This window comes from Neomonachus schauinslandi, chromosome 1 (assembly GCF_002201575.2).
Source record: "Neomonachus schauinslandi chromosome 1, ASM220157v2, whole genome shotgun sequence".
NCBI classification, from domain to species: domain Eukaryota; kingdom Metazoa; phylum Chordata; class Mammalia; order Carnivora; family Phocidae; genus Neomonachus; species Neomonachus schauinslandi.
The window spans coordinates 57,991,386-58,003,731 of NC_058403.1; the positions used below are offsets into that span (position 1 = coordinate 57,991,386).

Consider the following 12,346-nt stretch of genomic DNA (forward strand, 5'->3'; position numbering starts at 1 on the left):
CTTTGCCGGGGGCGGTTGGGCTTCTAAGTGTGTCTTCACATGTGGAAAACAGTCAACAACTGATTGATTGGTGAATGTGTGCGAGTGGAAAAGCACCACCCAACCCCAAGCGCAGGTGGGACAGCTCTGCCTTCCGCTCTGCCTGGTGCTCTGCAGATTACAGAGTACTGTTGCCCATAGTCTGGGTGGTGGTGGGTAGTCTGGGTGTTACTATTCCCATTCTACATTTGAGGAAACAGAGGTCCAGAGAATTTAAGGGATTTGTCCAAGGTCACCCAGATAGTGTTAGTGCCAGACATAAAATCTAGGTCTACATAGTTTTCTTCATTATGGCGTAAATTTACAGAAGGTGGTTTTCTAAGGTTGAATCAGGCAGAGAGATTTTTATTTTTTATTTATTTTTTTAGGATTTTATTTATTTATTTGCCAGAGAGAGAGAGAGCAAGAGAACATGAGACTACAAGCAGGGGGAGCGGCAGGCAGAGAGAGAAGCAGCCTCCCCACTGAGCAGGGAGCCCGATGCGGGACTCGATCCCAGGACACTGGGATCATGACCTGAGCTGAAGGCAGACTCTTAACTGACTGAGCCACCCAGGGGCCCCAGGCAGAGGGAATTTTAAACAGTTACATCAATAACTATAGGAATTATTTTAATGCTTATCTCTTTAAAAAAAAAAAAAGGTATAACCTGTGATTGAACTAACTCCATTCCTTACAGTAGTTATGAAAATTTGGGGATGAATGCTTCATTTAATAGGACTTTCTAGCCTCTAATAAGAAAGGGATTCAGAACTGCAAGGCCCCTTTGCTCAGGGACAGCTGTTTTCCTACAATGCCACATAATAGACCCTCCCAGCAGGCCTGCTTCACTCAACAGGAAGGGTCTTGGCAGGTGGGTACAAGTTGGAGGTAAGTTGATGGTCTGGGAGAGGTTTAGAGTCTAGGAGAATGACTTTAGTGCTTAAAAATCCTACAAATCTAATGTTGTTCGGGTTGATTTATGTTCCCCCAGAATATATGTTGAAATCCTAATCCCTGGAATCTATGAATGTGGCCTTATTTGGAAGTAGAGTCTTTGCAGCTCTAATCAAGCTAAGATGAGGTCATTAAGGTGGGCCCTAATCCAGTGTGACTGAAGTCCTTACAAGAAGAGGAAAATTTGGATACAGACATGCACAGAAAGGAGGTTAGCATGTGAAACAGAGACACACAGAGAGAACACAATGAGACAACAGGCAGAGATTGGAGTGATGCAGTTGTAAGCCAAGGAGTACTAAGCATTGATGGTTACCACCAAAAACTAAGAAGAGGCAAGAAAGGACTTTGTCCAGAATTCCAGAGGAAGTGTGGCCTGGCTGACATCTTGATTTCAGACTTCTGGCCTCCAGAACTCTGAGAGAATACATTTCTGTTGTTTTAAGCCACCCAGTTTGTGGTACTTTGTTATGGCAGCCCTAGGAAACTCATATACCTAATGCAGAATCTAGGCTAGCACCTTACTGGTCAGTGCAGTACTAGCTTCATCTGGGTCCCTGACCACATTTCTTTTCTGGGTAGAGCAGTGGGGATATGAGCCGTCTTAATTAGACCAAAGACAATGCAAAGTTCTGCTGCTGTCTGAGAGAGAGAGGGAGAGAAGGAGAGAGAGATGGAGAGAGAGATTGTAATCGATGAAGTTAGCATAAGCAGGTCAAGCACCACAATAAGGATAGACTATAGCAAAATAAACCAGGAGAGCAATAAGAGTGCTTTGGAAACTAAGTGTTTGCCACATCCCTGAACAACAAAAAGACTACAGAAAATGAGGGTTGTCACTCAGAAATGGACAAAACAGAAAGGCCAGTGCATCATGGCTTCCTTTTTATTATTATAATGTAATATTTTAGATATATAAACAAGTATAGAAAATAATGTAACAAACCCCTATGTACCCACTACTCAGCTTAAGAAACAAAAAGACAATTAGAATTCCCTATTTGCCCCCACCCTATGCCATGCATTGCCACAGGAACTTGAATGTTAACGTAATTCCTTATTTAATTGGTATATCATGTGCAAACCTGTGATCTCAGTGAGGACAGACTATGTCCACATAGCTTAGTAATATATCTCCCGTGCCAGAAAAAATGCCTGGCACAGGATGGAGCCAAATATTTTTTTCTTTTTTTTTCTCTTGTTTCTATTTTTTTAATTTTATTTTTTTATGTTATGTTAATCACCATACATTATTACATCATTAGTTTTTGATGTAGTGTTCCATGACTCATTGTTTGCATACAACACCCAGTGCTCCAAATACTTATTGAATGAACAAAGTTCTTCCTAAAGTAGCTAGAATCTAGAACTGTCCTGGGATGTCCTTCATCCCCCAAAGTAACCATTTTGGGGAGATAGTTTTTCATGGGTCTCTTGATTCCTGCACATCTTATAGGAAGACACTGACTGAATTTTTTTTCTAATACTATCATTTTAAGAATATTTGTATAGGGGCGCCTGGGTGGCTCAGTTGGTTAAGCGACTGCCTTCGGCTCAGGTCATGATCCTGGAGTCCCTGGATCAAGTCCCGCATCGGGCTCCCTGCTCGGCAGGGAGTCTGCTTCGTCCTCTGACCCTATCCCTTCTCATGTGTTCTCTCTCTCTCAAATAAATAAATAAAATCTTTAAAAAAAAAAAAAAGAATATTTGTATAGCAAACAGCCTCAGATGATAGAGAGAGCATCCGTCTCTGGAGCAAAAGTAAGGCAGGTTTACTGCCCATTATAAAAGATATGTGTTCCCTAAGCTCACGGTTTCTCTTCTGTCTTGCAACCCACTGTATGTATGTAGGCAGCTATCTGGGCCCATTCACATCACCTTCATGGTATTTGGCAGCAAGGGGAACTGATGCAAACATGCTGATGCTCAAGCTGCTTGCTGTGACAAGAGAAATAAAGTCCTTTGTCCCTAACCCAAGAAGTCTGTCTTCCATCAGGATCAATGAAACTGTGGCAACTGGGGTAAAGTCTCAGATCCTTCAAAGCTTTTGAAAACAATTACCTTCAGTTTGGTGTTTATCACTTCTGTGTATGTATATCTTACTACAGATGGATGATAGATAGATGGATAGTTTTGGTTTGCTTGTTTACAAAGTTTATGTAAATGAGATCATGCAGTATGTATCTTTCAGCAACCTGCTCTTTTTTTCAATTTATCTTCTTCAGAGTGATCTGTATCAGTCCATATTGTAGCTTATTCCTTTCATTCTTGTTCATCATTCCCGGTGCCTATGTAAGAGAGTTCTTCTTGTGTATAAACTTATTGGAAATGCTGGAATGTAATGTGAACTCATCTTCAGCTTTAGTAGAGATTGCCAACTTGCCCTCCGAAGTGGTTGTACTAAATAACATTTTCATAAGCAATGTGAAAGAGTTCCTGTTCCTCTGCATCCTTGCAAATGTGGTCTTGTCATACTTTTGAGGTTTTACCTTTCTGATGAGTGTAAAGAGCTGAACATCTTTTCCCATCTTTTCTTTGGTCATTCGTCATCTCTGCAGTTACCTATTTTTCTATTGGGTTGTGTTTTTCTATGAGTTTTAAGGACTCTTTACATATTCAAGATATTGATACTTCGTCTGTTTTTTTTGTACAAGTAACATATCCTATTCTATGGCTTGTCTCTCTCCTTCATTCATGGTGTTTATATAGTTTCTTGATTTCACAGTGAAGTAGTAGGAGAAGCCTATATCCATAGTGGTGTTCGGGGGAGTCAGGGATTCAAAATAGTGGCGATAGCACGATCTGACCAAGCATTGTGTGCAAACTGGGCTGCAAGAAGCTTGGTTTCCAGTCATGATTCTGCCATAGCTGAGTATCGTTGGGGAAGTCACATCACCTCTGCGTCTTGGGCTCCTCGTCTGTAAATAGAACCTTTGGACTAGATGACCTTCTTGAGCACCTTTCCAGATACAAGTTTCTCTAATGAGTCAAGGTCATGTGCACCAGGCAGGCAATGACAGGACCTATGTGGACAAGTCCATCTTAACTATAATTTGGGAAATGACTGACCAGCTTCTGTGCTGTTTTGCTTGACTCCCCCACACGGGTAGCCACTTTGTCCTCTATGTACCCACAGGACTTGCTCACGTTGCTACCACAATACCATCACGTTATGCTGTTGGTAATAACATCATTTGTCTCTGACTAGATCGTGAGTTCCTCAAGGACAGGGTTGCCTTTAGTGTACCCGCAGCACCTCCCTTAACTCAGTGAATCTTTGATGCATGATGGAAGGAGCATGGAAGGGTAGCAGGAAAGGGTGGAAAGAGGGAGAGAAGGAAGGAAGGACCAAATAACCTGAACACTCCCAAGATATACACTTAGTGAACATAACACAGTTATTAAACTGTACATATTAGGAAAAGCAAATACTATTTTAGCTATTTTACAGGGAGACTCAGTTTTTCAAGATCACATGGGAAAACAGTGCTGTGCTTAATAATGGAAGCCAATAATCTCTGATTTATAATCTGATGTTCCAACTAATAGAGCCTACAGCCTCATTAATTTAGCAAAACGAAACCAGATTTTAAATGAAACTCGTTTTCATCCTCTTTATGCAACAGAATTATATTACTTATAATTTTGAACTTTTCCCTACTGACACATTCCAACAGATTAAAAAGGGAGTCTCGAAGCTTTAAGACCTTTCATAATTGTGATCTATATAATATCAGAAATGGGAGTACTTAAATAATTCTTCTCTCTTATCTATAACACAACTCCTTGCTTATAATAAACATAGAAAGAAAATAAGATATATGTACAGCAGTCATATATCCCTTATCCGTGGTTTCACTTTCCACAATTTCAGTTACCCATGGACAACCACAGCCCAGAAGCAGATGATCCTCCTTCTGACATATGGTCAGAAGGTCAATAGTAGGCTAATACTGCGTCACAATGCCTACATCTGTCACCTTGCTTCATCTCATCACATAGGCATTTTAGCCTCTCACATCATCACAAGAAGAAGGGTGAGTACAGTACGATATTTTGAGAGAGAGAGAGAGAGAGAGAGACCACATTCAAGAACTTTTATTACACTATATTGTTCTATTTTATTATCAGGTATCGTTATTCATACCTTACTATGCCTAATGAATAAATTACACTTCATCATAGGTATGTATGTGTGGAAAAAATATGGTATGTATAGGGTTTGGTATTATCTGCAGTTTCAGGCAACCACTGGCAGGCTTGGAACATATCCCCCCATGGGCAAGGGCAGGGGGACTACAAAGTGTTCAGGACAACAGGAAGAAGCCACAGGAGGGAAAATCTTGGCTCTTAAGAACGGTCTGTTACAAGGTGTCGAATTTATCATGCATGGTCAATACTCGGTCCCTCATTGAGTTTTGCCTTTACAGGGCTTACTTCACTGCGGCAAATGTAATCCAATTTTCTCAGTTGCACATTAGCCTCTGAAAAAGCAAAGCAAAATTTGAACAGGACTCTTTATCCTTTCCTGGGGGCAATGCATTTGTGTCAAAAAAACTACCCAGTGTTTCTATCTCCTGCTTTAATATATTTTTCTGCAATTTATTATGTCAGTATCTCTGAGTTTGTTTTTATTGTAATTAGTAAGACCATTATTAAATAATACAAAAGTAAATGGATTATAAGAGCCAGACAAGGAATAAAATTAGGTGTGGCAATGAGCAGTGAGTGGGGTGATATGGTGATGATATATCTGTTCTGCTCCCTACAGATCTCCTTCCTACTAACCCAGCTTCTGCCCCATTAGACACCAGCTTCCAGACATAGTCGTGACATTCGGTGGTGTCATGGTTGTGCACGTCATAATAGTGGGCAGTTGGCAAGTTGCTGACAAATGGGGTCATCTGCTAGCTGGTTCCATTGGAACAGTACAGGCTGCAATCCATGTGCATCAGAACCCTGCAGCATGCTTGGTAAGCATGCGTATTTTGAGGTTCTCTTCTTGATCTGCTGAATCAGAAATGCTAGGGGTGGGCTTGAGGATCCGAATGCCAAAAAGCACACTAACCTTTGAGAATCACTCTCTTTAAGTGTGGGGAAACAAAATGGAGGGAAATCCCTTCTGGCACTAAGTACTTAAGAAGGGAGAAGGAAGCTGCAAGCCTAGGTAAAGAAAAGAGAGTGGACAAGCTAAAGAGGAAGCTTGCCTTAGTTCACAGCTTTCCTTAGGTTTTACCTCAGTTCTGACTGCTGCAGATTTAAGCCAGACTACAAGGGTGCTCTCACACCACGTGCTGCATAATGCTGGTGAGTGTTTGTATTATGAACTGCAGAAGTGAGCTTGCTTCCGAACTAACACGTTTTGTCAACACTAGGGACACCAAAGATGAAGTTTACAGCTCCCTAAAAGAGCCAGGCAGGTAAAGAGTTAAAATACTGTATGATTCACAGCAAGATACCACTTCACACCAACTAGAACTGTAATAATCAACAAGTGTTGACAAGGATGTGGGGAAATTGAAACCCCTATATATTACCAGTAATGTAAACTGCTAGAATGTAAAAAGATTAATCTCTTTAGAAAACATTTTGGCAGTTCCTCAAAAAGTTAAACATAGAGTTACCATGTCCCACAATAATTCTACTCCTAGGTATACACTCGAAAGAATTTAAAACATATTCACACCAAAACTTGTATATAAATGTTCATAGCAGCATTGTTTGTAACAGCCAAAGAGTGGCAAAAACCAAAATGCCCATAAACTGAATAATACATAAACAAATGTGGTGCGTGCGTACAATGGAATATTGTTTAGCAATAAAAAGAAATGCTACAACTTGGAAGAATCTTGAAAACATTATGCTAAGTGAAATAAGCCAAATACAAAAGGGCATATACTATTCCATTTGTACGAAATGTCCAGAATGGGTCAATTCAGAGACAAAATTAGATTACTGGTTACCAGGGATTAAGGGAAGAAGGGAATGAGGAATGACTGCTAATGGGTACAGGGCTTCTTTCTGGAGTGATGAAAATATTCTGGAATTAGATGTGGTGATAGTTGTACATCTCTGTGAATATATTAAAAACTGCTGAATTGTACCCTTTAAGAGTGAGTTGTGTGGTGTGTGAATTATATCTCTATTTTTTTTTAAGATTTTATTTATTTATTTGTCAAAGAGAGAGAGAGCACATGCACAAGCAGAGGGAATGGCAGGCAGAGGCAGATGCAGGTTCCTCACTGGGCAAGGAGGAGCCCGATGCGGGACTCAATCCCAGGACCCTGGGATCATGACCTGAGCTGAAGGCAGACGTTTAACTGACTGAGCCACCAAGGCATCCCTATATCTCTATTTTAAAGAGCCATGGAAGAAGTGTCCAAGAACAAAAATAATAAATTGGACTACATGAAAAAAATGCTTGGTGGCTGTCTATAGGAAAAACTCACTTCCATTTTCTTCTGCTCACACTCGACACTTCTGATACCAGATGTGTGGGTTTTCTACACATCAAGTAATTCTGCGACACCAGCTGGGTGTCCTGCAGTCAGTTCAGTTCTACCTGGTTTTAGCATCAGATCTCATAGGTTAAGGGCTCAGTCCCACAAGACTGCCCACCCCCCTCCCCACTTAAGATGCCAATTGCAAGTCCAGGTATTAGAGTAAATCTGAAAATTCCCAGAGCCGCTGAAGGCCTTGCCCTATAGGACAATGCCCAGATGAAATTGACATCTGAGGGGACATAGCCCTGGGGTTAAGAAGACTGGATCAGGTCCTGTCAATGAGGAGATGAACTATGAGAATGGTGAGGACATCATCGTGGGTGGAGGGGAAGGTCTGGATACAGACAGTATGAAGGACATAGAAGCAGTAGAACTCAATGAATGACCCATCGACTGAGAAGGCTAAAGGAGTAGGAATCAAGGATGACTCTCATCTAACAGTTCTCATTAGATGAAATAGCTTCCTGGTGAGGCCTTTCAATAAGCAAGGAAATTCAGAAGAAATTAAAGTTAAGAGCGAAGAGAGTGACAGATTCCATTTCTGACAGGTAGAATTTGAGGTACTAGTGGAACATCCAGAACTTAGGGAAAAGGTCTGCACTAGAGGTAGGGTGTTGGCAATTATCAGCTGCAGCGTAGTAGAGTTTAGGCACAAGAAAATGTTCCCTTCATGAACAAGTGCGTCTTATCAAATTAATAAATTACTCTTGGATTGTTTCAACATTAAAAAAAGCAAATTGGTTTAATGAAGAATGATATAAGAGAACCAAATAGTAATTATATGATATCCATGTGGTTCTGTTTCCTCTGTTTCCATTTTGAACATGTATAGACCTTTCAGGGTTTAACTGCAAGATTTTCTTGTTTCATTTCTTCCCCCTAATAAAGAAGTTTTCAAGAGAATCCTAAGGTTTTAAAACAGCAGGAGGGGAAATCTCACGTGAAAGGTCAGGTTTTACTTTTTCTTTCTTAACATGTCTTTTTTCTATTTTGTTCTTTCCATGTAGTCTATGGTATTATACAAAACGAAGGAAAACACCAGAACCATCTAGATCCAGGGCCACAGCTCAATTTTCTGTCTTTAAAACAGCCTTGAAAGTGTTAAATCCTTGGGGTTGATCTGCGTATTCAGAAGGAGCCATGGAGCTGCTGATGTAGAAAAGCATTTTGTGTCAGGGACTGATTTATGCCTTGGAGCAGGACAAAGAGAAGAATACTTAGCCCCTATCGTATCTGTTGCTAGGGGAGCATCAGGCCATCTGCTAGGCTTTAATAAAACATGACAATAACACTTTGGTTTGAAGCACAGAATGATTTTCCAAACCAAAATGAAAATCTGTCAGAAATTGAGGAGCTTGTAGGTTTTGTGTTTTGGTTTTTTTTTTTTTTTTTTTGAAGACATTTGTATCTGTACCATTTATATTCAAATGAGAAGAGATATCAATATCTTTCTTTTTCAAAACCTTGTATTGACTGCCCAATTCGAACTCCTCAGCCTGCCATTTGAAGCCTCCAGAATCTGGTTCCACTGAAGATCACGTCAGGTGGCAGCTATGATGTGTGTGTGTGTGTGTGTGTGCATGTAGGTGCATGTGTGATTTGCCTTACCTTCTCTCTCTGCCCTGGCTCACAGGTGAATGCTGTTCGGGTGTATGTGAATAGTTCCTCAGAGAACCTCGACTACCCAGTCCTCGTCGTGGTTCGCCAGCAGAAAGGGGTGCTGTCCTGGCAGGTTCCTCTGCTCTTCCAAGGACTGTAAGTGGATCTTCTCCTGGACAACTTCGCTACATTTGTTTTCTTTCAATGACCTAGACCTTAATTGGTGTTTTCCCTAGTAAAGGGAGAAATCAGACTTTTGGAATGTTGACATCATATATATCCTAAGTGCAAATAATGGTCATAGCACATAGCCCAACCTGTCCAAGTCTGTTCAGTTTCCACCCTCTGTTTTTGTCTTTTAAGTACACTGGGCATGGAGCCAAATGTGGAGCTTGAACTCACAACCCTGAAATCAAGACCTGAGCTGAGATCAAGAGTCAGATGCTCAACTAGCTAAACCACCCTGGCACCCTGACTCTTTGAATTCAGATAAGCACTCTACCTAGATGTGTAGCACCTGGAAGAACTTTAAGCATTTTAATTCTATCCAGAATATTCTGTAGCTCTTGGTTAGTGGATCATCCACTGAGGACAGGGCTAGGTTCAAGAGTCAGTGTAAATGAGTAATACCTCCATTCTTCAAAATGCCCACAGAGTGTGCATCCTTCATTCTATAGCATTTAAGTGCTACTAAATACTAGAAACTAGGGATACAGCAGTGGGGGGAGAGGAAAACAAAATCCCTCCCCTCATGTAGTTTATACTTTTGCAGGAGAAACTGTATAAGGTACTATTGCACTACTAAGAAAAAAACCAGAAGGCATTCAGACATAGGTACATAGTATGGCATTAACTCATTTTTAGTGGCTGAGTAATCTGAGGATTGAAATAGTAACTCTCATAGCCTTGACTTAGGCTCTGGGGCTTTTTTTTTTATGTTCCATTTAGCAAAAGCTTAAAAAGTGGAAATATGAAATCAACTGGTTGTTTTATCAGCACAATTTCCCCTTCAATATTTGGCATTTTTTTTTTCCTCATTGAATTAGGAAGATGGTGTAACATAATATAGACAAAATCAAAGTGAACTGGCCAGCACTGAAGAGTCCTCAAGTCCCCGTTATTACATCACACAAGCCTATGCCCAAGACTCAATCACTATCATAGGTCCAGTCTGATATTTAAAACATAAGGACTTGAAAACAAATTTGGAGAGAAATGAAATAAGATTGGCTTTTTTTTTTCCTTGCTTGTTCACCGAGTCTCTCTTTTGTTCTTGCTTGTTTTTCTTTCCATCCACTGCTACAGATACCAGAGGAGTTACAACTACCAGGAAGTAAGCCGCACCTTGTGTCCCTCAGAAGCAACCAATGAAACAGGACCTCTGGAGCAACTGGTAATTGTAGATGTCACCTCCATGGCTCCACTGGGCGCCCAGTACAAACTGCTGGTTACCAAGATCACGCACTTCCAGCTACAGTAAGCAGGACGTCTTGTGGCCTTTCTCGATTCATTTGTCTGCACATGCTCAGTCCAGTCTCCCTTCTGCCAAGTCAGCACTCAAGAAGGAAATTAGCCACTTGGCATATTGTCTTAGCACCTTCTGACCAGTCCTGCTCACAGCTGGGCAGCAGGACTGTAATCTGTGCAATAGGGAAGCAGTAGGGACTGGTGCAGAGGGGAACAGTGCCTGGCCTCAGAGGCATATCTATTCTCAGGGGTCTGTGTCCTCACAGACCTCACAGACCTCACAGACCCTGCCTGCCTGTAGTCCAGGCAAGAGGCCCTGGTGACTAGGTACTTTTGTATTATGCGTCAGTACCACTCTCCTGAAGGAAGTTTTATTTTTCTTCTGAGGAAGACCTTAACCTATTTTCTTGTCCTTATTGCTAGTCCAGGTTTCTCCTTCCAAGTTAAGAATGTATACAGGTAGAAAATAGTGTCATATGGCTTTGTCCTTTGTGCAACAACTAATGACTATTTCCTCCTTCTCCTCGCACTACCATCCTTTAAAACAAAATCAGTTGTTTTTGAACTCATCTCAAATTGTTCGTATTAAACATACATATGATAAATTCAGTTGGGGGAATGGTCTCCAAGAGATCTGTTCTTTTCCAGAGGTTACTCTTGTAAAATATTGCATAAACCTGTGTGAAAATTTAAACAGAAAGGTCATTCCTTAATAAGGCCAGACAGTTCAGGGACTTTCTGCCCCATTCTCTTCTAAGATCAAGGCTTCTCAAGGGTTCAGACCACTTCTGCCTCTCTCAGTGTTTTAAATAGATTTTAAAAGAAAATATCATTAAATTGGTTTATTAAAATTAGAATTTGTACTCATCAAAATGTATCAGTAAGAGAACAAAAGGACAAGCCATAGACTAAAAGACAGCACATATAACTATAAAGGGTTCATAGCAGAATATATAAAGAACTCCTACAAATCAATAAGAAAAAACAGGTAAGCTCTTGGCTGCTGTCCCCATTATCACCCACCCTTCTGTGGCTCTGGCTTCTTATAGGCAAGAATCTTGGCACCAATGAGTCTAGGTACGGCTGAGGGTGGAGACTAGCCCCCGCATGTGCACAAGTTTGTGTACCCAAGTCTCTGTGCCCATAGGTCCAGACTCAGCTTCACTGGAACAAATAGGCTTTCTGAGGAAAAAATGAGGCGGTCTCAGGAGCAAAAACTGAGAAAATAATTTTGACCTAGACCTCTCACTAGAGCTTTGGAACAGAGAGTGAAGAGTCTCAGAAGGGGAGTCGATGTTTATATTTACCCAATGGAATAAAATATATATATATATATAAAACATAAATAGACTCAAATATGCCAAGAAAAAGACTAAGAATGTCAATGGGATTTAGAAAAAAAAAAGGAAACTAAGTATGTGTTGCTTAATAGAGTACAACCCTAAGTAAAAGAATATATAAATGTAAATAAAAGGATAGTAAACCAAACGAAAGTTGATGTAGTATATATATCATATTATACAAGATATTCCTTAATGCAAGAAGCATTATTAGAGATAAAGGGACAGTTCATATTTCTAAAAGACTCATTCACCAGGAAAACAAATTTAAGTTCTAAATTTGTATGCACCTAGTAATATCACTTTGTAATATACAAAGCAAAATTTTCAGAGTGAAAGAAGAATTGGACTAACTCACAATCTCTGTGGAGATTTCTCTATAGCTAAAAGAATAAACAGACCAAAACACACACACATATATATATATATATATATATATATATATATATATATATATATATA

The 12,346-nt window shown here is 40.3% G+C and overlaps 1 protein-coding gene across 5 annotated transcripts in view; it reads left to right on the plus strand.

Annotated features, from left to right (window-relative positions):
- The window catches only part of SIDT1 (SID1 transmembrane family member 1), an 87,140-nt gene that overhangs the window by 18,076 nt on the left and 56,718 nt on the right, over window positions 1-12,346 (plus strand). For all 5 annotated transcript variants that reach the window (XM_021692408.1, XM_021692405.1, XM_021692404.1 and 2 more), the window contains exons 2-3: window positions 9,112-9,233; window positions 10,383-10,553. In XM_021692408.1, coding sequence (XP_021548083.1) covers window positions 9,112-9,233; window positions 10,383-10,553 — 293 coding nt within the window. The remainder of the gene's footprint in view (window positions 1-9,111; window positions 9,234-10,382; window positions 10,554-12,346) is intronic.